Source organism: Sander vitreus, chromosome 23 (assembly GCF_031162955.1).
Source record: "Sander vitreus isolate 19-12246 chromosome 23, sanVit1, whole genome shotgun sequence".
NCBI lineage: Eukaryota > Metazoa > Chordata > Actinopteri > Perciformes > Percidae > Sander > Sander vitreus.
In genome coordinates, this window is record NC_135877.1 from 20,405,547 (window position 1) to 20,425,889 (window position 20,343).

The 20,343-nt window shown below is 41.5% G+C and overlaps 1 protein-coding gene across 18 annotated transcripts in view; it reads left to right on the top strand.

The window, feature by feature from the left end:
* celf2 (cugbp, Elav-like family member 2) overlaps positions 1-13,536 on the top strand; it is a 233,171-nt gene extending 219,635 nt beyond the window's left edge. For all 18 annotated transcript variants that reach the window (XM_078242911.1, XM_078242910.1, XM_078242925.1 and 15 more), the window contains 4 exons: positions 2,852-3,031; positions 7,017-7,160; positions 10,766-10,938; positions 13,130-13,536. In XM_078242911.1, coding sequence (XP_078099037.1) covers positions 2,852-3,031; positions 7,017-7,160; positions 10,766-10,893 — 452 coding nt within the window. In that variant the 3' untranslated portion in view covers positions 10,894-10,938; positions 13,130-13,536. The remainder of the gene's footprint in view (positions 1-2,851; positions 3,032-7,016; positions 7,161-10,765; positions 10,939-13,129) is intronic.
* The last annotated feature ends 6,807 nt before the right edge of the window (positions 13,537-20,343 follow it).

The window sequence follows — 20,343 nt, forward strand, 5'->3', positions numbered from 1 at the left end:
GAGTTCGTATTCAAAGTCTAAATAAGTCCGTTGTCCGGATTGACTTGACAGTCTGCTTCGATCCACCGCAGAGAAACGTTTCTATCCACATGTGAGTCGTATGGACTACGCAGGCTGCGGCGTCTGCCGAGCCGTGCGCTGCGTGTCCTGCCTTTGACCTGCGGGGGAGACGGGGCTGGGATCTTAATCAGAGCTGTTATTACAGCAGAGATCCTGTACCGCCGGCCTCTTCTACCACATTATTCTCCTCTGACCTTCAGCGGTCCTCGGCTGGAGTAGCTGTATCCGCTGTGTAAATCATATACGCGTCAACTCCAGCACACGCAGGTACAGAAACACAGGACACACAGGACACACACACACACACGCACACATGTTCGTCCCTTCAAACAGAATAGGTCGCTTTTGTTTTGCATCCCATTTTGTCCCAGCTAACCCTTCTCTCCGCATTGTGCCCCTTTTCTCATCTATCCACCACCCCCCACCCTCCACCACCAACCGCCCTCATTTAAACACATCTAGGCCCTTAATTGAATTGCAAAGGTCACCGGTGCAATTATTCCTGAATAAATGAGTGACCTATAATCCGGGGCTCCGCGGTGATAATTTATTTCACTGTGTCTGACGGTGAGGCGACAGGACGCCGAGCCAATGTCAGACCCCCTCAGACAAGTTGCCCTCCGTCGTGATATTAAGCCGTTACAAGCAGCTAATGAGTGTTACCGCTGCGTTCCTTCACTTTTTTCAAACCAGACTCCCCCCCCCCCCCCCCCCGTCCACCCTTCCCTCCGCGCTCCACGTGCCTGTCTTCAACTCCCCTAAAGTGAGACGTCGCAGTCTGGAAAAGCACATCACACCTCGCTGTCGATGTTTCACCGAGCTGCTCTGAACGCGTGGCGGGATAATTCTCGCCGACGGCACCTGGAAGGATTATGTGAAACTTCTTTATTTGGACCATTATGTGATTTCACATATCACATACCAATGCAGATTATGTGGAATTTAAATTTCCCTGAAACTAATAAATCCTTCCTCTTTATCAGGATCCCCTACACCTATTGTTTGTTTGGATGGATGAATCATTACTACTGCTCCTGTTTGTGAAATGCAAAACACGGCAATTCAATGTGCTTTATATAAGGCAGTAACACTGAATAATCGACACATTCTAACTCCCAACTTTTCACATACAGTACGGGCGCTTGGTCAGGACCCCTTGGCGTCATGTTTTTAACGCCTTTGGCGTTATTTTTCAATGTGCAGGGAAGGGTTATAGGTTCAGGCAACGAAACAACTTGGTTAGGTTTAGGAAAAGATCTTGGTTTGGGTTAAAATAACTTAACCTTAAGTACGTTACATACTTAAGTTAAAGTCAACGTAGATTTTTTTTTTTTTTTGTGGCATTTTAGCCTTTTATTTGTGACTGGACAGCTTAGACATGAATGGGTAGCAAGAGGGCAAATGACATACAGCAAAAACCTGCGGCCGCCGCGTCGAGGACTGAGCCTCTGTATATGGGCACTCGCTCTACCAGGTGAGCTACCCAGACCCCCAGACTTTTGGTTTTACACCGGAAACAAACAGGGTAAAAGTCCTGTGTTTGTTTGACCCAGCCACCCACCCCCGACCTCCTCCTCTATATACTACGCCATCTCACTACGCAGCAGTCGAGCAGTTAAAAGCCCGGTGCGTGTCATACAGACGCGAAAAAGGTGCCTTGTGCATCGGTATCACTGACCAAGCTGCAGTATTTGCAGACAACAAATTGGGACAGTCAAGGAAATAGAACAGCATGAAATAGGAACGGATACATTATATACTGCAGATCTAAAGAACGGATGTTTGTGAGCTTTAGAGTTGTTGGTAGGTCTTTATTATATAGGTATTCATTTACTGTAATATTGCTTAAAGTTAAGAGACTAACATTAGACTTTTAGACCCTTTTATTAGGCTTTTTTCTCTATGAACACAGGCTACTACACTACCCATACACAAATCGTAACAAATTCACACAAAAAGGATTATTGTTGCGAACTCTTAAGTTCTAGTCCCCACTCCTTTCATCTCCCTGTTGGCTCCTTCCACTTCCCGTGGGCTGTCCTTAAAAGGCCCTCTCTCTCAGGCTTCAGGCACTGGGGGCCAGCCCAGCAGCAGATGCGGCCACCACACCTCAGTTCCTCCCCACACGGCTTTGTTGGCCATTTTAAAATTAGTGTCGAGTTGGCGGCACAAAAGCTCCAACAGGACTATTTTAAGACCAGATGGGGAAATGTGTCCCTTTAGGTGGCCCTGCATTACAGCCACGCCCCTGCTAGTGTGTTGCAAAGTGGTTTTTTTATGTGATCATTCGTGTGTTTTACGTTTTTTTTCTTAGGGTGTCTTTGTGTGCGTGCATACGTCACTGCGTGCTTATGATTTGGAGGACACCTGTGTGCAGCTCTGGCTGTCATCAGCTACGCCCATACTGTACTAAAATGTTATTTTATGTGTCCTGTGTAAGACGTTGTAGTATCAATGTGTCTTTTGTGTATGACGTGACGTGTGTATCTTACAGTATAGTCTGTGTGTGTGTGTGTGTCTGTCTGTGTGTGTGTGTGTGTGTGTGTGTCTGTGTGTGGGTGCTTTTGTGTGTGTGTGTGTGTGTGTGTGTGTGTGTGTGTGTGTGTGTGTGCGTGTGTGTGCGTGTGTGTTGTGTGTGCGCGTGTGTGTGATGTCCGGTCGTGTGCAATTTTTATGTGTGCGTGATAGTGTGTGTGGTGAATACACAACCTCTAACGGGAGCGCTAATGAGTAAGTGCACTCTTCTTTCTTTATTGTTGGGTTTTATGTAAAGTTGCTCAAATGCTCTCAGGTATGGCGGCTCTCAACGGAGGACTGGGCGGCGCAGGGCTCACCAACGGGACGGCAGGCACCATGGACGCGCTGACGCAGGCTTACTCAGGGATCCAGCAGTATGCCGCCGCGGCGCTGCCCACCCTCTACAGCCAGTCCCTGCTGCAGCAGCAAGGGGCCGCCGGCAGCCAGAAAGAGGGTCAGTAGCCTGGGGCCATCCGTCTGCGCTATCACTCCTGCTAAGTGGGAGTAAGAATTCAGAGTGCTTACGGCAGCAGACAGACAACATGAGTTATTTAAACTCTCAGCTGACACTGGTAGTAGTGTAATATCTAGATAAAATGTCACAAATGAATCCATTTAAAGATGCGATACGATACAACTTAATTGTCAGTTCACACAGAAATTAATTTTGCGTTCCAGAGCAGCTCCGCTCAAAATAAAAAAAATTAAAATTAAAATTCACACAGAGCTAGACAACAATTACACATATAGTACAAATATGAAGAGACATATCAACAGCCATGGCAAAGAAACATGTTACATGATATCCTCGGATCCAGATCTTAATTGGAAGCAACAGGATAGACTGATAGGGACTCTAAATCGCCCGTTAGAAGGCAAAAGTTGGTATTCATCAATCAATTTCAAACATGCGTAAGTCAAGGGTCAAGATTATTTTATACTATAAATATGTAAACAAACACTACTCTTTTTTTTTTTTAAATGAAGCAGTTTTTTTATTGCCACGCAACCAAAAGTTGTGTTTCCGGCTGCAAAAAGACAAATTAAATGATTTTTTTCCAGAAGAACATCTTAGAAAATGCTAATTGTTATAGGGAATGATGAGGGAAATAAAACACAAATTAGCTGCTAATTAAGTAGATAAAAAAGCTGAACTACGGCATGCTTTTGGTAAAATTGGGGACATTTGTGTATTTTTGGTTGTTCAAAATGAACACATGAATTCACTGATTTTTTTTCCCTCCTGAAAATAATGAGCTCTACATATCGGATACATATACTGTATTGATATCTGAATTTTATTTTAAAATCAGTATGACCTCCGCTTTAAAACACTTTTTTACCAAAGATAGATATGTTTATTCATAATTACACCAAAGTGATTGCTAGGCCTTGTTTTTCAGCTAAACCCAAAATGAACCAAAAGACAAATTGAGAAATTTACACGTTCTGTCTTATTTTGAAAGAGCTTGGCGTTACTTTAACAGCAGAAAATGTTACATTTTCAGTCAGTATGAATTAGTTAGGAATCATTCTGGTATATTTCTGTTTAGTCAGACCTCTAAATAGTTTTGTTGACGATTGTATAGTTGTCTTGTATTGTGGAAGAGAAAAGGTCATTTTGATCAGTGTACATATCAGTGCTGTTGCAAAGTGCCACCTTCATACAGAAACCTGGCGGCTCAATGAAAACTTTTCCGAAAAGCTTTCAACGGCAGTGTTTAATACAAAGCCGACGATGAAATGAATAGTAAAACAGATAGAGAAATGTCCATTTGTCCACTTCCCATCTCTACTTCAAACAAAAAGGTCCATTTGTAAAGACGCTTTCTTTCTTTGACAGTCCACACAGAGGTTCAAACCCCTGCAGGGAGACAAAGATGGGACAGCCATTGGGCTCCCTCCCAGCTTCATTTAGCAGTGGAGAGAGAGTGTTTTATTTATGATTCTGAGGGATATGACCTATTAGAATTAGGATGTGGGATAGAAGGACGGGGGGTTGGGGGGGAGGGGGGGCGACCAATGACTCCTCTTAAGAGAGACGCCATGCAGCCGAATGAATGAATGAATGAATGAATCAAAAGCAAGAGAACAGGGAACTACTTTTGTCAGTAGGGAGCAGAAAATATTATTAACTGAAAATGAAAAGCATTCATCTTTGTTTAATGTCCAATACAATTGGTGAGTGTTGTTTAAAAGCAATAACGGACTCAAGGCCACGCGATATTGTGCTAAACAATGTGCTTCAGCTCCGTTCCTATGACGACTGCACAGCAGTTGCCACAATGTAGCGCTCCCTTTTTTGCAGTTTTGCTAAAAGGGATATATGTTTAAAGTGTGGTTGTATGAGGTACTTCTCCATAGTCAGTGTGTTAGCTACAGTAGATGGTAGGGCTGGGGCCACACGCTTTTGTCCAGATACGATTCTTTCACGTTATAGGTGTGCCAGTTGTATTGCGATTCTAGAAGTATTGCGATTCAATAGTATATTGAGTATTGTGATTTTCTTTTCCTTCTTTAACAAAAAACTAAAGTTGAATACACTTCTGGAGACAATATTTCTAAAAAACTAATAGTTAATAGTCAGTAGTCTGACATTTATTTCATTTGTAAAGAAGAACATAACATGGATTTTCTGCATTTTCTGTCTGTTTTTCTGGAAATGTATATGATGTAGTGGCCATCGGTGGTACTGTATAAACAGAAAAATATTTAGGTGAATCATTGGTAAAAAAATTTTTTTAAACAAAAACAAAAAAACAAAAATATATATATATATATATATATATATTTTGTTTAAAAAAAATTAAAGAAAAGGGGAAAGAATCGATTTTAAAAATCGTCGCAAAAAAATCACAATATATATGTGAATCGATTTGTTTCCCCACCCCTAGTAGATGGTGTTCGGCACGCCCTCAGTTCGGAGACCCAGACAGGAGTACCAACACGACACAACAAGCTAAGCAATGTACTGCTGTGGACGGGGGCAGCAGCTATACGTCCTTTACGACGCGGAACTGAAGCCGTTATCTCTGCTCTCTTTAAAGCCACCAGACTCCTTTGACAAAAACATTTTACCTCGCAGAACACGTGAGTTGCTGGTCTACCACTGCCTCCATCGGTCAGTTTGTTTGTCAGTTGTGTTAGTTCCTAACCCTTTAAAACATCAATGTCACACTATAACACAAACAAACTAACCGATCAAGGCAGCGGTGAACCTGCAACTCCCGTGTTCTGTTCTGTGACGCTACAGTTCCCCGTCGTAAAGGGCTGTCTGAGAGCAAGGTAAAGCAGTGAAAATATTCTAAGTATAGTGTACAGTTAAACTGATATAGATGTTTTTAGGTGTCTAAAGGCACCGATATACTTGCTTTTGAACAATGCGTACGCGCAGACAAGCGGCTGCGACGCGAACGGCATGTTCACATACTTGCCCCAGTAATCTGCATGTACCTGTAGGATTAAACGTATATCCACTAGGGGGATCACCTACCAGATCAGGGCCATATCATCCCTGGCCGACACCAGATATTGCTTGGCTGGAGTGTGGAACAGCTACTGACCTGCCTGTCAGACACTATACTGCCCCCACGTTCATGTGCTGAATTGCATCTTGCGGACGCATATGGTTACTGAAGACGTCCACAACCTACGCTCCGAAGGAACGCAGGATACGTGTGGCAGCCATCCTACGTGCGCGTACGCGTAGTTAAAAGCAAGTATATCTGCGCCATAAAATGCGTTTAGCTGCTGCCCCCGTCCAGAGCAGGACATTGGTTAGCTTCTGTTGTCGGTACTCCTGCCTGCTTCTCCAAACTAGTGGGCGTTGCTGACCGCCATCTACTGTAGCTAACACACTAGTCTTGCATTGCCACACCTTCCTCCACAGCGTTGCGGAGGAGGGTATGGCTACTCCACACAACATTCGGGATGGGAGAAAAACGTGCTCATGTTTATTGGCATTTCTTTTAAACAGTCGCAATCGTCTTGGGCATTGCTAAGTGCCGGACGTAGCCACGGTGCCGCTGCAAAATAGCCTCGGGAAGGAACTTATTATGGTGGCTTATGTACCATCAAAGGTTGTTTTGGTCGTGCAACAGAAAACTCAGATTGGACAGATCTAGTCTCTTGCTAGCTAGACTCTAGCTAGACTCTGGATTTAGATCTGAGGAGCAGTTAACCATAGTCCTCATGAATTGACCATAGTTTTTAAAATTACAATACAAAGAATGGTAGGCAACAGAACAAAAGAGGGACATCTGGCAAATTTTTGTGGCCGCCCTGGAGCAATCCTGGAAGTGGAACGTCGTGGATATAGACTACTAATACACTGACTATGGAGAGGTAGCTCATACAACCACACTTCAAAAGACCCCAACTATCCCTTTAAATGAAAAGCCGCTCTGACTATACACGCGCTCTGCATCTCGTCCCTCTAGGTCCCGAGGGTGCCAACCTGTTCATCTACCACCTGCCCCAGGAGTTTGGAGACCAGGACATACTGCAGATGTTCATGCCTTTCGGAAACGTGGTCTCTGCCAAAGTCTTCATCGACAAACAGACAAACCTTAGCAAGTGCTTCGGTACGTCAGCAGTACAGGCGTCGGTGTGTGCTCCCCTAAAAGGGAAACACACACTAATGCCTGCAGTTTATCTGTCCTTTTTTTTTTCTTAACTGTGTCCAGGGGCTGGAATCCTCTGAAGGAAGGCTTTTCTATGATGGAAAATTCAGTAACACTTTAGTAATATTCTAGCAGTTCTTTCAAGAAAATTCCTCTAGAAATCAAAACGACAGGATGTGTCACATTCTAGGGCTGCACAATATATGATTTGTTTTTATCGTTATCGCAATATAAACTTGCACAATAAACACTGCGAATGCTGCAACATATCGCGAAAGACACTCAGAGATTAGTTTAGTTTAGTTTAGTTAGTTGAAAGAGAGTATCAGTAGAAAACTGCACTTAAAAATGTAACTGTCCCTCTTTTTTTTAGTGATGCTTTTATGTTCAATTCAATGTTCGGTTTGTTCAATGAAATAATGTTGACTTTTTTTTTATTTAACACGCATTTTTTTTGTATTTTAGCAGAATACTGAAAGCAGCAGAACTGAGTACACTTTAATATCTGTTTATGTATTGCAAGTAATATCGTTATCGCCATATTCAACAACGTTATAGCATATCGCATATTTTCATCATATCATGCAGCCCTGTCACATACAGTAAAGCAGGGGTCTTCAACAGGGGGTCCGGGACCCCTAGGGGGTCCTCAGAGTCAATGCAGGGGGGCCTCCAAATGATTGCAATATGTATAAAGGCTTTAGGCCGCCCTACAAGTTGTTGTATGCCCAGTTTAATATGCAACTTCATTTGATAAACAATATATGAAGTAGGGGGTCCCTGTTCCGTCTCTCGTTCAGCTAAGGGGTCCTTGGCTTAAAAAAATTAGCATTAATCAACATTTCCATTCCCTGTTATTGATAACCACTCAAAACCAAGGTCTTGTATTTCCCTGTGTTTTCTTCCAGACTACAGGAATTAAAAATGTTATGGGACAGGCTTTGTTGACCCTTAACTGGGACAATAAGTGACTCCTTTCCACCTGGTATTAAAACTCTACCTGATTGTTGTGTAAAGAAAACCCCAAAAAACAGCTTCTAATCCAGGGTGAAATGGATTTAAGTATACCGCAGATGTTCACGTGCCATCCATGTTGACAACAAAACCTAAATATAATGCACCTCCATTCCTCACGTCGCAACTCAGGGAAACAGAAAATAAATCAAGCGTGGATGCAGAAATGCAACAGCAAACACAAACAGACAGCAGTGATACTTGTCAGAAAAATAAAATGCATGGTAAGGATGGATGTGAGACAAGCCAGACGCGGAGTTGACTGTCAGTTTTAGAGGTTGCACATTACAATACAAGAGGAAGTGAAGGGTGCACAAAGATGACTTTGAGAGAGACAGTAAAAATATAAGACAAAACATAACTTCGCTGTCTGCTCCAAAACCTTTAATTTTGACATTTTCACCAACAGTGGCATTTGCGAAGTTGTTGGCAGTATAATATTTTTGCAGTTTTATTGTGTTTATATATTGATTTAGAATTCATTGCATTCGTCTTTGCTGCCCTTGTTTTGCCGACTCATGCTTCTCATGCTTTACTATTATGTATATTACATTTAACTACCCAGCTCCCCTTTGGGAGTCATTACATTTTAATCTTTTCTTATTGTGTACCAAGGGTGTATTTTAATGCAGATGTAAACAAGACAAATCAGATCTCAAGACACCGAAACATAGTGAGAGTGCCTCTCATAGTATTTTCACATCAGTTTATAATGACAAATTAATTTTGAGATGAGTATAGTTGCTGTAAATAAACAAGGAGAAGCGTGTTGGTATCCGCCTGTATTTTATATTGTGTCAGATTTGGAGGGAAATCTGCTACAAAGAATAAAACAAGCGTAAAGAAATTGTGAAGAGTATGGGGAATGTGGTATTCATTTTAAGAGGTGCTGAAATATACAATATAACAGGCGATATAGAGGCCAATCGTCATCATCTCAACCGTGGTCTCATTATACCATCCATCCTTTTTCTGCTGCTTATGCAGGTCTGGTTCACTAGCCTCTAACTCGGCCAAATAAAAACTAAACATGTTTCTGACCTTATTTACTTTATTAGCATTAGCGGACACAGGCTAGTGAAGAGAGCCGACTTGCTAGCCAACGGGTTAGCAACTAATCTAAGGCAATTATCTCCACTGTTAGCGCTGCATTGGGTTTGTAGACACTTAAAGGGATAGTTTGGATGTTTAAAAGTGTGGTTGTATGAGGTACTTCTCCATAGTCAGTGTGTTAGCTACAGTAGAGTTTGGATAAGCAGGCAGGAGTACCAACACGGAAGCTAAGCAATGTCCTGCTGTGGACGGGGGCATCAGCTAAACGTGTTTTAGACACCTAAAAACATCTATATCAGTTTAAGTGTACGCTATATTTAGAATATTTTCACAGCTTCACCTTGCTGTCAGACAGCCCTTTATGCGGGGGAACTGAAGCCGTTATCTCTGCTCTCTTCAAAGCCATCAGACTCCTTTGACAACAACAGTCATTTTACCTCGCAGAGCACGGGAGTTACTGCTCTACCGCTGGCTCGATCGGTTAGTTAGTTTGTGTTGTTGTGTGACTTTAGTGTTTTTAAAGGGTTCATTCAGATTCACCAAAGTCACACTAACACTAGTCTCGCTTTGCCAGACCCTCCTCCAAAGCGCCCTGAAGGAGGGTCTGGCTACTCCACACAGCATTCGGGGATGGGAGGAAAACATGCTCTGGTTTAATGGCATTTCTTTAAACCAATCAGAATCGTCACGGGCGGTGCTTATACATACCTTTTTTGCATTTTGCTACAGAGCAGCTGCAAAATAGTCGTGCGAGAGAAAACTCAGATTGGACAGATAGTCTAGCTAGCTGTCTCGATTTACCCTGCAGAGATGTGAGGAGCAGTTAACCATAGTCCTCAGAAATCCACCAAATTTAAAATTCCAACACAAAGAAAGCGGAAGGAAACAGGAAATACATGCATCCGACAGAATTTCCTGCAGCACCGGAGCAATCCCGGAAGTGGAACACGAAGGATATAGACTACACCAACACAAAATAACTAACCGACGGAGGCAGCGGTAGACCAGCAACTCCTGTGTTCTGCGATGTAAAATTACAGTTTTTGTCAAAGGAGTCTGGTGGCTTTAAAGAGAGCAGAGATAACGGCTTCAGTTCCCCGACGGAGAGGGCTCTTTTAGCCTAACTGTCAGGAATTCCTGATATGTCGGAGTAAACTTTACAACTCTCGGCTGTGCAAAATGACTGTCTGTACAATATGGCATGAACACAACTCAACAGTAGCTAATTTAGCTAGCCGTCTTGCAAACGTTACTCAGACACCTTACCTTACATTTACTCATGCAACTTTAAAATGATATCAACCGATCCTAACCAAACCAAATCTAAACCAAATTTTTAACAATAATTGAATGTTTTTAAAACGCACAGTGTTGCAAGTTTAATGCCAAGTGGAAAAAGGACCAGTGTGCCACGTTGTCAAATTCTCCTCCTCCATTTCCTTTTTTTTCACCAAATATTCCCTTGTCTCTGGTTGTCCCCTCCTCCCTCCCCCCCGCAGGCTTCGTCAGCTATGACAATCCCGTGTCGGCACAGGCAGCCATCCAGGCCATGAACGGCTTTCAGATCGGCATGAAGCGGCTGAAGGTGCAGCTGAAGCGCTCCAAGAACGACAGCAAACCGTACTGATCTTAGCACTAGGGTCTATCTGCTCCCCATGTTAGCACTGCTAGGGTAAGTCCCCCCCCGCCCCCCTTCCCCCCACAAAACGGTGAAAATGACAACAACAAAAAATAAGAAACAGCAAACCGAGCCACGACCTCTCTACACAGGGACTGGGGGTGGGGGGGGTGGGGGAGGGGAGGGAAGGGGAGGGGGGTGGTGAAGGGAGGGATGTGGGAGGGAGGGGGAAACCACCTACAACCACCCTGAGGGAGACACACACGCCTTGTTTTATTTTTTTTAATTTTAATTTTCTTGTTTCTCTTGCTTTTTTGAAGATTTTTATGTTAGCTTTCAAGAATTATTATTATTTATTACAATTTCTTTTTTTTTGACACACATGAACGCTTCCATTACCGCCATTACTTTGTGCAATTCTTTTTCTTTTTTTTTTTTTTTTACAATGGAAGGAAGTAGCTATCTTGGGTAGCTCTTTGTTTTCGAAGTTATTTTTTTTTATTTCTCAGTGATTATTTATACATTTTTGAGGACTAGTTACAGTCAACCGAGGTAAAGACAAAGGAGCCATGATGATTTTTTTTTGATTTTTTTATATTTTTTCCTCTCTCTCTCTCTCTCTCTCTCGTTGTGAACCTGAGGCCTGGCTAAGGGTTAATTTTTTTTTTTTTTTGGACGCGCACGCCAATATGCACATTCGACCTTTGACCTCCGCGGTGTTGGTTTCGCAGGCCACCGCTGCTTCTCCGAAAACCCCCTCTATGCCTGCTGGCAACCCGGGAGCAAAGGCTGCAAAACGTGGCCTCTTTACATTATAGTCAGTGGCGACGTCAGCCTGCCGTACAGTTCCACTCCACCACCACAAGAAGAAAAGAAAAAAAAACACACTCCAGCTATGTCTTATTATTTATGTGAAAATATTAAAAAACTGTTTTTTTTTATTTCTCAGAAGGTGAAAAAAAAAAAAAAATAGCAACTACTTCTCTGGTTCAGATCACATTGGTCTTTGTTGTGAAAAGGGATATTACAGCATGTAGGACATTTTCAAAAATAACATCCGGAATTTGATGGAAAGCTATAATGATAACAGTAGAAAATAGTTTATGGGTGGTGACTGAAAATACTTGATGTTTGTTGAAAGATTTAAAAAAAAAAGAAAGAAAAGAAGTAATTCAAAAGTACAGAAAGCCACAGGCCTGTAAATTTTATTTGTAAAAAAAGCAGTTCTATTTTTATACGACATTTTTACTGCCTCAGATGAAGAAAAAAAAAAAGGATTTTATTTATTGCCTATCGTTAAGTTATTGGACTCCTATAAAGTATACAGCATCGTTAAAGTAGACCCCCTTTGTGGAGAAGTCTCGTTGAACTGGGTTCTCCCATGTGTTTCGTGTTTTTTTTCAGTGCAGAAACCACAATCACAACTCCGCCGCCATTCGATCCGCAAACGCCCCACCCCACCCCCCCCCCCCACCCCCTTTCTCTCCGCCCTTCCACGTGTGTGATTTATTCAATCACACGTCTCCTGTGCTCTTCATGCATCATCCTTCCATCCATCCATCCATCCATCCATCCATCCATCCATCCATCCTTCTCTCTCTCTTTTCACCACTCTCTCCCTCTCTCCATCCGTAGTGGGACTACTTGTTCACTTGTCCGACTTTCTACCTTTTTCCTCCTCGCGTTTTGACTTATTTCGTTTCGTTTTTTTTTGTTTTTTTTTGTTGAGTGTTTGCGTTTTTTGTTTGTCTGTAGGCCCCCCCCCACCACCCCCACACCCACCTTTTAAAATCTTTGTAAATTAAAAAAAATAAAAAAAATAAAAATTCAAAGACCCCCTGACCCCCTTCTCCCCCCCCCCATCTCTCCCAAACAAAAAATATGAATATTTTCTCCCAAATGACAACATCCATCTGGGATCTGATGGATAATGCTTTGGGTGCTGTGTTTTGTGTGCGTGCGTGTTTTGTTGCCTGTTAGTACAGACCTATAACATTATATATCATTTTACAAAAGCAAAACAAAATCATAGCTAAAACAAATTTGCCAATGAAATCAGTGAGTGGTGTTGCTCTTCTGCCGGTTGCATTGTTGTCGTTTGTTTGTTGTTTGTTGTTTGTTGTTGTTGTTTCTCCTGATTTTTACAACAACAAAAGAAAAAAACCAAAATGCTGTAGTGGTGTGGTGCTCTGGCTCTCTGTGTGTAACTCTCTCCTCTCCCCTGTTTTTTCTTTCCCCCTTTTAGAACAACCCATCTCCATGCCTGTTAGCTCATCGTTTGCCTAGCATGTCTTCGTGGCGTCCAAACAAACAAAAAACTCTAAACAAAACAAATCTCCCCCCCCACCAAAAAACAAATAAAGTGTCATTGTCCTTCTCCTCCTCCTCCTCCTCCTCCTCCTCCCCGTCATTGTTTTTTCTGATGTCTTTTTTCCGAGCTCACCTGATCATAACCTGGTTCTCCTCCTCCTCCTCCTCTTCCTCCTCCTCCTCCGCTGCCGCCTACTGACCTTTTTTTGAACTTTGAACTTTTAGCTTTTTTGTACTTTGATTTTCATGATATATTTTTTTTTTTTTTTTTTTTGCATGAGACCTCATTTGGATCTGTTTTCCGGGAAAGGTTTTTTTTGAAGGGAGGCAACCAAAAAAAAATGGGGGGGGAGGGAAGGGTGGGTGGGTAAGAAAAACGAATCAATGTGAAAAAGATATAAAGCTGCATTCATATGACAAACGTTACAAAAGACTGAGATTTTTATGGAAAAAACAAACAAACAAATGTTTCTTTTTGGAGAGAAAAAAAAGCAACAACCTGATTTTAAGAACAAGTGATTTCCATTCAGTATGTTTTCCTGCTTTTTCTTTTTTCTTCTTCTTTATGTCAGTTTTTGTTCTTCTTCTTCAATTAAAGTAAACTTGAAAGTTCACTACAGGAATTGGCGCATCACATTGCTTCTGGCGCCGATGAGAACCCCCCACCCCAAAAAAAAACAAAAAAAACTCACCGGGCCAGAAGCAGTCGGCGCCAGTTTCTCTGAAAAAAATAAGACTACTTCCAAACAGTTTTGAATAAAAACTGTCTGATCAATATTAGACTCTCTCTCAGAGCTCTCCAACGGTTTTTACATTTTTCAGGCAGTGTAAAGTTTTTTGATAAGGCCATTTTAAGTGGCTCTGTTTCTCATTCAAAGTCTATATATAGAACCACTTTTTTCTAGAGTAGTTTAAAGGTAAAAAATTTTAAAAAAAAAAGGACATTTGCCCTGTTTGGGTGGGAGAAATGCTACCTACTTGTGTCACCTTTTGCTGAACTGACTCACAGATAGACAATCCGTGGTTTAAATGCACATGATGAAATGACCTATATTTTCTACTGTTTAAATGTATAGAGGAACGGAAAAAAAAACAAAAATACTAAGATACCTGTAACCTGCGTTAGCGTCGGTGCTTCTCGTGAGTTTAGTTGTGGTTTCATCACAAGTCCAACGGTCTTAAATGTCTCATGTTTTTCAAGAGAAGACTAAAAAATCAGTTTACTTGAACAAATAGACAAAGCCTTTCATATTACTATAATAGTTACTTTGTTGTTTCTTTTTTATTTTTATTTCTTTTTTTCTTTTCTTTTTTTTTTAAGGAGTCCCTATTTGCTAAATTTCTTGTCGGTTAATTAGCTATATAAAATTACTAAAAATATATATAAATATAAATATATCTATATATATATATATATATATAAAATGTCAGCTTGTGAAGCATCAATGTCATTATGATTTTTATTTCTCTCGTGGGAAACAATATTTAGGTGTGTTTTGTTGTTCGGCAAAAATGTCTTAAATAAAGGAAAAAAAAGAGGAGATCAGTGGAGTTTAGTGCCAAATTCTGAAGGTACTTCCTGCCTAGCGCGTCCGTGTAACTTCTTGTGAAATGATTTGATAACATGGGTATTTTATTATAAGTGTTTTGTATGGATCCCTCATATTTAAAATATAGATTTAAAAAAGAGTTTGTTAACTTGCTATTCTGTGGTCTTGTTGCCTGAAAATGTCATGTTTGCCTTTTTATTTTTTCTTTGTAAAGATGTAAAAAAAAAAGTGCCCATGTGTCATATATATATATATATCTATATACACGCACACACGGACACACACACACACATTCTCGTGCAGACATCACAGTTTTACTTTCTTGTTGTGAATGAGAGCCCCTGAGTGTGAAAGCCTCTACAGCGACCGCTACCGCCCGCCAGTGTGCGCACACACACACTTTAAAAAAAGCGCGCACGCGAGAATCACGCACTGATATTTTTAGCCATTGTACAGCCGTTTGATTCATCGAAGCCTTACCACAAATCTTTGCACTCCTGTTCTCTCTCTCTCTATTGGTATCCGCACACACAGACATCAGGCTTCGGGATGTATTGTTCTGATTGGTTTTTTTTCTCGCACGCGGCCCCGCTCTTCAGTTGAAAAACAAAATGGAAGTGAGAGTCAGACGCGAAGCCTTATTTCTCCAAAAGTCCTCTTATCCCTTTTGTCGGGTTCCCAAACATTTCTGAGTTGTTGTAGCCGGGCGCCGTTCAGACGACGAGGATCGTTACTGTTCGTCAGACAAGCACACTCGCTTTTTTTCATGATGTAAGCACAGGGCAAGGCTGGCTCATTCACAAACCAGCCTCCGTGTCTTGAGGGGGGGGAATAAAAGCACACGCCGCCACCAGGTAGGGGAAGAGGATTAGGGCCACGTGTGAAAAAATGTCTTTCAGTTTATTCTCAGAATTCTGACTTTATTCTCAGAATTAAGTCAGAATTCTGAGAATAAACTCAGATTTCTGACTTTATTCTCACATTAAATTCCGAATTCTGACTTTGTTTTTTTTGAATTCTGACTTTAACCTCAGAACTCAATAAATTTTTTTTACATGTGGCCCTAATCCTCTTCCGTAGGAAAGAGAGAGGCGGTCCCGGGCAAGTTTTTTATCTCGTTCGACATATCCTTTGACGTCTTTCTTTCTTTTTAAAAGTGGTTGTTAAGACTTCTCCGTGTGTGAGTCCTGTGGTGTAATGGGCCAAAATCATGTTCAGATGCCAAAGTGTGTTATTGACAGTCTCATAATCGAGCCGTTTACATGGCACAGTGTTGTCAGTCTATTCAACTGCCCCTCGATACCCCCTCCCTGAAAGCCTAGTTTACGGTCTGCAAAAAAAAAAAAAAAAGGCAGCATTATTTTCTACAGAAGCTCACCAGTCGCCTTAACCAGGGAGTGTTGTACCAGTATTATAAGAGTAGAAGATGTTGTCAGTCGGTCGGTCAGTGATGTGTGCCAAGTCCAGGTTCACTGTTTGTGTGCAGTTTAACGTCCCACTCGTCAAAGTCCTGGATTTCGCTCTTCCGCCCATTTTCGTTCCGTTTCGGACCGAGCAGAGAGGCTGAAGTGGTAGTGCGCTCCATTTACATCGGAACTCGGAAGCCGAAGCTGGGAATGACATCACACCCGAGTTAGTCTATATCGACGACGTTTCATTTTTGGGATTGTTCAGGTGCCGCCGGAAATTCTGCCAGATGGCCGTTACCTTCCGCTTTCTTTGTGTTGTAATTGAAATAGTCATTGAATTAGTGACCTGCTCCTCAGATCTCTGCAGGGTAAATCCAGACAGCTAGCTAGACTATCTGTCCAATCTGAGTTTTCTGTTGCACGACTAAAACAACCTTTGAACGTACACACGTTCCACCAAAACAAGTTCCTTCCAGAGGCTTTTTTTGCAGCGGCACCGTGGCTCCATCCGGCGCTTAGCCAAGACGATTGTGATTGGTTTAAAGAAATGCCAATAAACCAGAGCACGTTTTTCTCCCATCCCAGAATGCTGTGTGGACTAGCTGGACCCTCCTCCCCAGCGATGTGGAGGAAGGTCTGGCAATGCGACACTACACCCGAGTTGAATGCGTTCCATTTAACAAGTTGGTTTTTCATTGTTTTCATTAGCTTTAGCCAGATTAGCCATTGTTAGCAACGCCATTTTTTGTGCAAACAACATGTCACACAGATAGAAGATGGACAGCGCTGTGCGTACGACTGATTTAGCGAGACACAAATAAGACAGTAATAAGTGCTTAAACCTGTATGTTACTACAGCTTTCACAACTGTTGACGCACTGGGCAGCCATGTTGAAGTTTTAGCTCGGGGGTACTCGGTGGCTGTCCGAGTCACGAGCTCGGAAATCCGAGTTCGGCAAACCCGACTTCCAAGTAGAAATGGAACGCACTATGGCTGTTTGTTGTCGCAGCGGTGAAGGAGGAGAGGAAAGTTTGAAAAAGGATCTTCGGCCCTGGTTGTTGTCTCCCATGGCTGACCGGGCTTATTAGAAATGGAGCTATGTGGAGAGACGTCTTATTGGAGTAGCGACAGGGGAAATAAAAAGCGCTTGTTGGTTGGAGAGGAAAGGGTCACGTCCGCAGGTACACACACACACACAAAACAACAGCCGCAGCCAAGATATGAAGGCAGTACGCTTTTCATTATCCTCTCAAAGTCCAAAAACCCAATACCAAACTTTATGTGATCTCATGGAAGGGAGGCGAAGCAGACTTTATTTTTATTTTTTTCTGTCCTAAATGCAGTACACACATGAGCAGTGCCACAAACAGCCATAACTACCTGTATAAAAAGCTGGACAGGAAGGAGTTTTCCAAGTCCAAAACAGTGTTACTTTTTCTGACCGGCGCGTGAGCAGGTTTCCACGTCGTAACCGCTGCAGACAGTGTCTAAAAAATAAACGTTTGCATCCGAGGAACCACGATTGCACATTTCACTCTCGCACACATTATTGCGTAATTGTTTTTTATCCGTTTAAGTTTGGAGGCTACACTGTAAAACCTTCGATGTATAAATTTACAGCGGAAATCTCACAGTATCTTACCGCTTTAATGTTAAACAGGATCATCCTGTAAATGGCAATGCATTCTGGGAGATAATAATATTACAGCGCTATCTGCGATTGTTACAGCTTACAGGCATTTACTGTTAATACCAATGCATCTTGGGAAAATAAAGGAAAAGGCGGGAATTACACTGCAGCCAGTATATGACTGTAAATTATAATAATACGGTACGAAACTGTCTATTTACAGTAAAATACCTTCAAATTTTATTTAATTTGCTCATATTATGCTTTTTGGGTTTTTCCCTTTCCTTTATTGTGTTATATATCTGTGTTATATATCTTTTTGTGCACGTTATAGGTTTACAAAGTGAAAAAGCCCAAAGTCCACCCCAAAGGGACTTACCATCTCCAACAGAAAACACTGTTCACAAACTGCTCCAACGACGACGAATGTGCGTCACTTTGTAACACGTTATAATGCTCGCCTAGCTGCCAGCATGGCACGCCCTCATACTCTGCTTCTGTTCTGACTGGCTAGTAGTCCTTACCTAGGTACTGCGCATGCGCAACTCCCAACAAAGATGGAACAGAAGCGAGATGCCTCACTCTGTAGCTAAAACAGAGAGCTCAACACACAGGGTGAAAAGAGGAGCTGCAGCAATGTGCAGTACCACAAAAACATGGTGTTTTTTTCAAATTAAACCATGTAAACCTATTCTGATATAACCTCTAAATACAATTATGAACCTGAAAATGAGCATAATATGAGCACTTTAAAAATAGCATGCTTACTGTAAATAAACAGTAGTTTACTGGCGATGCTGCTGCCAGTATATTATTGTAAATGTACGGTGAAAGGTTTTACAGTGTACATAATCCGTGCTAAGTCGAACTCGCTTCTTTATACGTCTGTGTGCGCGATTTTCAGACATTTTTAACTGTCCCAAAAGAAAACTATGTTGCCAAATCTCACAGAGTTGCACACTAGTCCCGACGTTGCACAGTCTCTAGTGGGAAGCATCTCGTCTTTTGTTTCAATGTCGAAGCACAAAGAGGGCCGTAGAAAACGGGGTTTCCTGTGGAGCGGCTCACCTCAGGGGCTGTCATCTGCCAATGCTTGTCGTAATCTCTCTATCTCGTCACTGTTCCACTTCTCTGTTCTCCTTTCTTTCTTAATTATCTTAAGTGCTATTTATCAAACAATGAAATCTGAAAGGAAAAAAAAAAGAAAAAAAAAAAAAATTGATTGAACTTGTCGTTTCTTTGCATTTTATGGCTTATGTCAAAGTTTTTTGAGGAAAAGAAATGTTTTGTGTTTGTGTTTTTCTCTTTCCGTGCCGTAAAAATGAAGAGCTTGTTGTCTGTAGAAGTTATCCAGAATTTGTTGGGGGTTTTTTTTGGTTCTTTTGATTCTCGAAAAAATTTCAGTAGTTTCAAAGTTATTGTCTTGAGAGAAGCCAAAGTCAATGCATTTCGGTGGATCCTGTAAGCGTGATGTATGTTTGTTTGACAACACTTGGAAATCTGTCACTGGATGGGAATTTAAAAAAAAAAAAAGAAAGTACAACAAATGCAGGCTTTCCTATTTCTACAACTGATTGTACTTATGCATTTTGTACCAGTGGAATTTTTTATACTGGAGATTAAAGGATACAACAACAAAAAAATCTTCGAAAAAAAAAAAAAAAAAGCTGTCTGGCCTGGTGGTGTGGCCTGACCCAGACTGGTCCCCGAGTATGATTTCTAGCTGGTCATCAAGAACGTTGGCTTTTGATATAAGATTTTCTAGAAGATCTTTGGCTTCATTTCTTTTACTTCTTTTTCCTCACTTGAGTGTTGTTCTTTCTTTCTGCCTTCCTTTTTCCTTCTTTCTTTCTTTCTTTCTTTCTTTTCTTTCCGTAAAAAAACAGAGGGGTAAGGTGAGCGTCCCATCCTTTTAATCGTTTTTTTCTTGTTGTTGCTTTTCTTAAATAGTTCTTAGCAAGTTTGTCTATACAACAGCGGTAAGTTTCATTTGACTTCTGTATTGTGCCGTCTACACGATTAAGACAATTATAGAGCAAAAAAGAATAGAAATATTTAGTCACCTTCAGTGGATTAATGTATTAGTTTAATAAAGAGATCAACTAATTAGAAAACTTTTTTGCTTTTAGCTGTTTAGATTTTTCCGGTTTCTCTGTCCTTCTCTGTGAACTAACTGTGTAGCTGAAGCAGTCAGAATTATTTTTGTAAACGTATGTTCTTGTGTGATGCAGTTTTTTGCTTCTGTCTCCTATATTAAACCATTTTTCCTAATACTTGTCTCTCTCTGTGTTGTTATGTTCCAGTGGCTGTCCGATGTTGTACTGTTTCACAACCTCTCCCCGCCATTCTCTCCTCTTTTCTCTCTCTCTCTCTCTCTCTCTCTCTCTCTCTCTCTCTCTTTCTTTCTATTCTTTCCCCCTCGTGTGCACATTGTTTTTGTTTTCTACCACATAGTAAAGTTGACTCCATCCCCAGTGACAACTCACTATGCTGTTCTCACTACAGCATAGTAAATATACATCAAAGTGTTTGTATGTATATTACTGTGTAGCCCAAGTC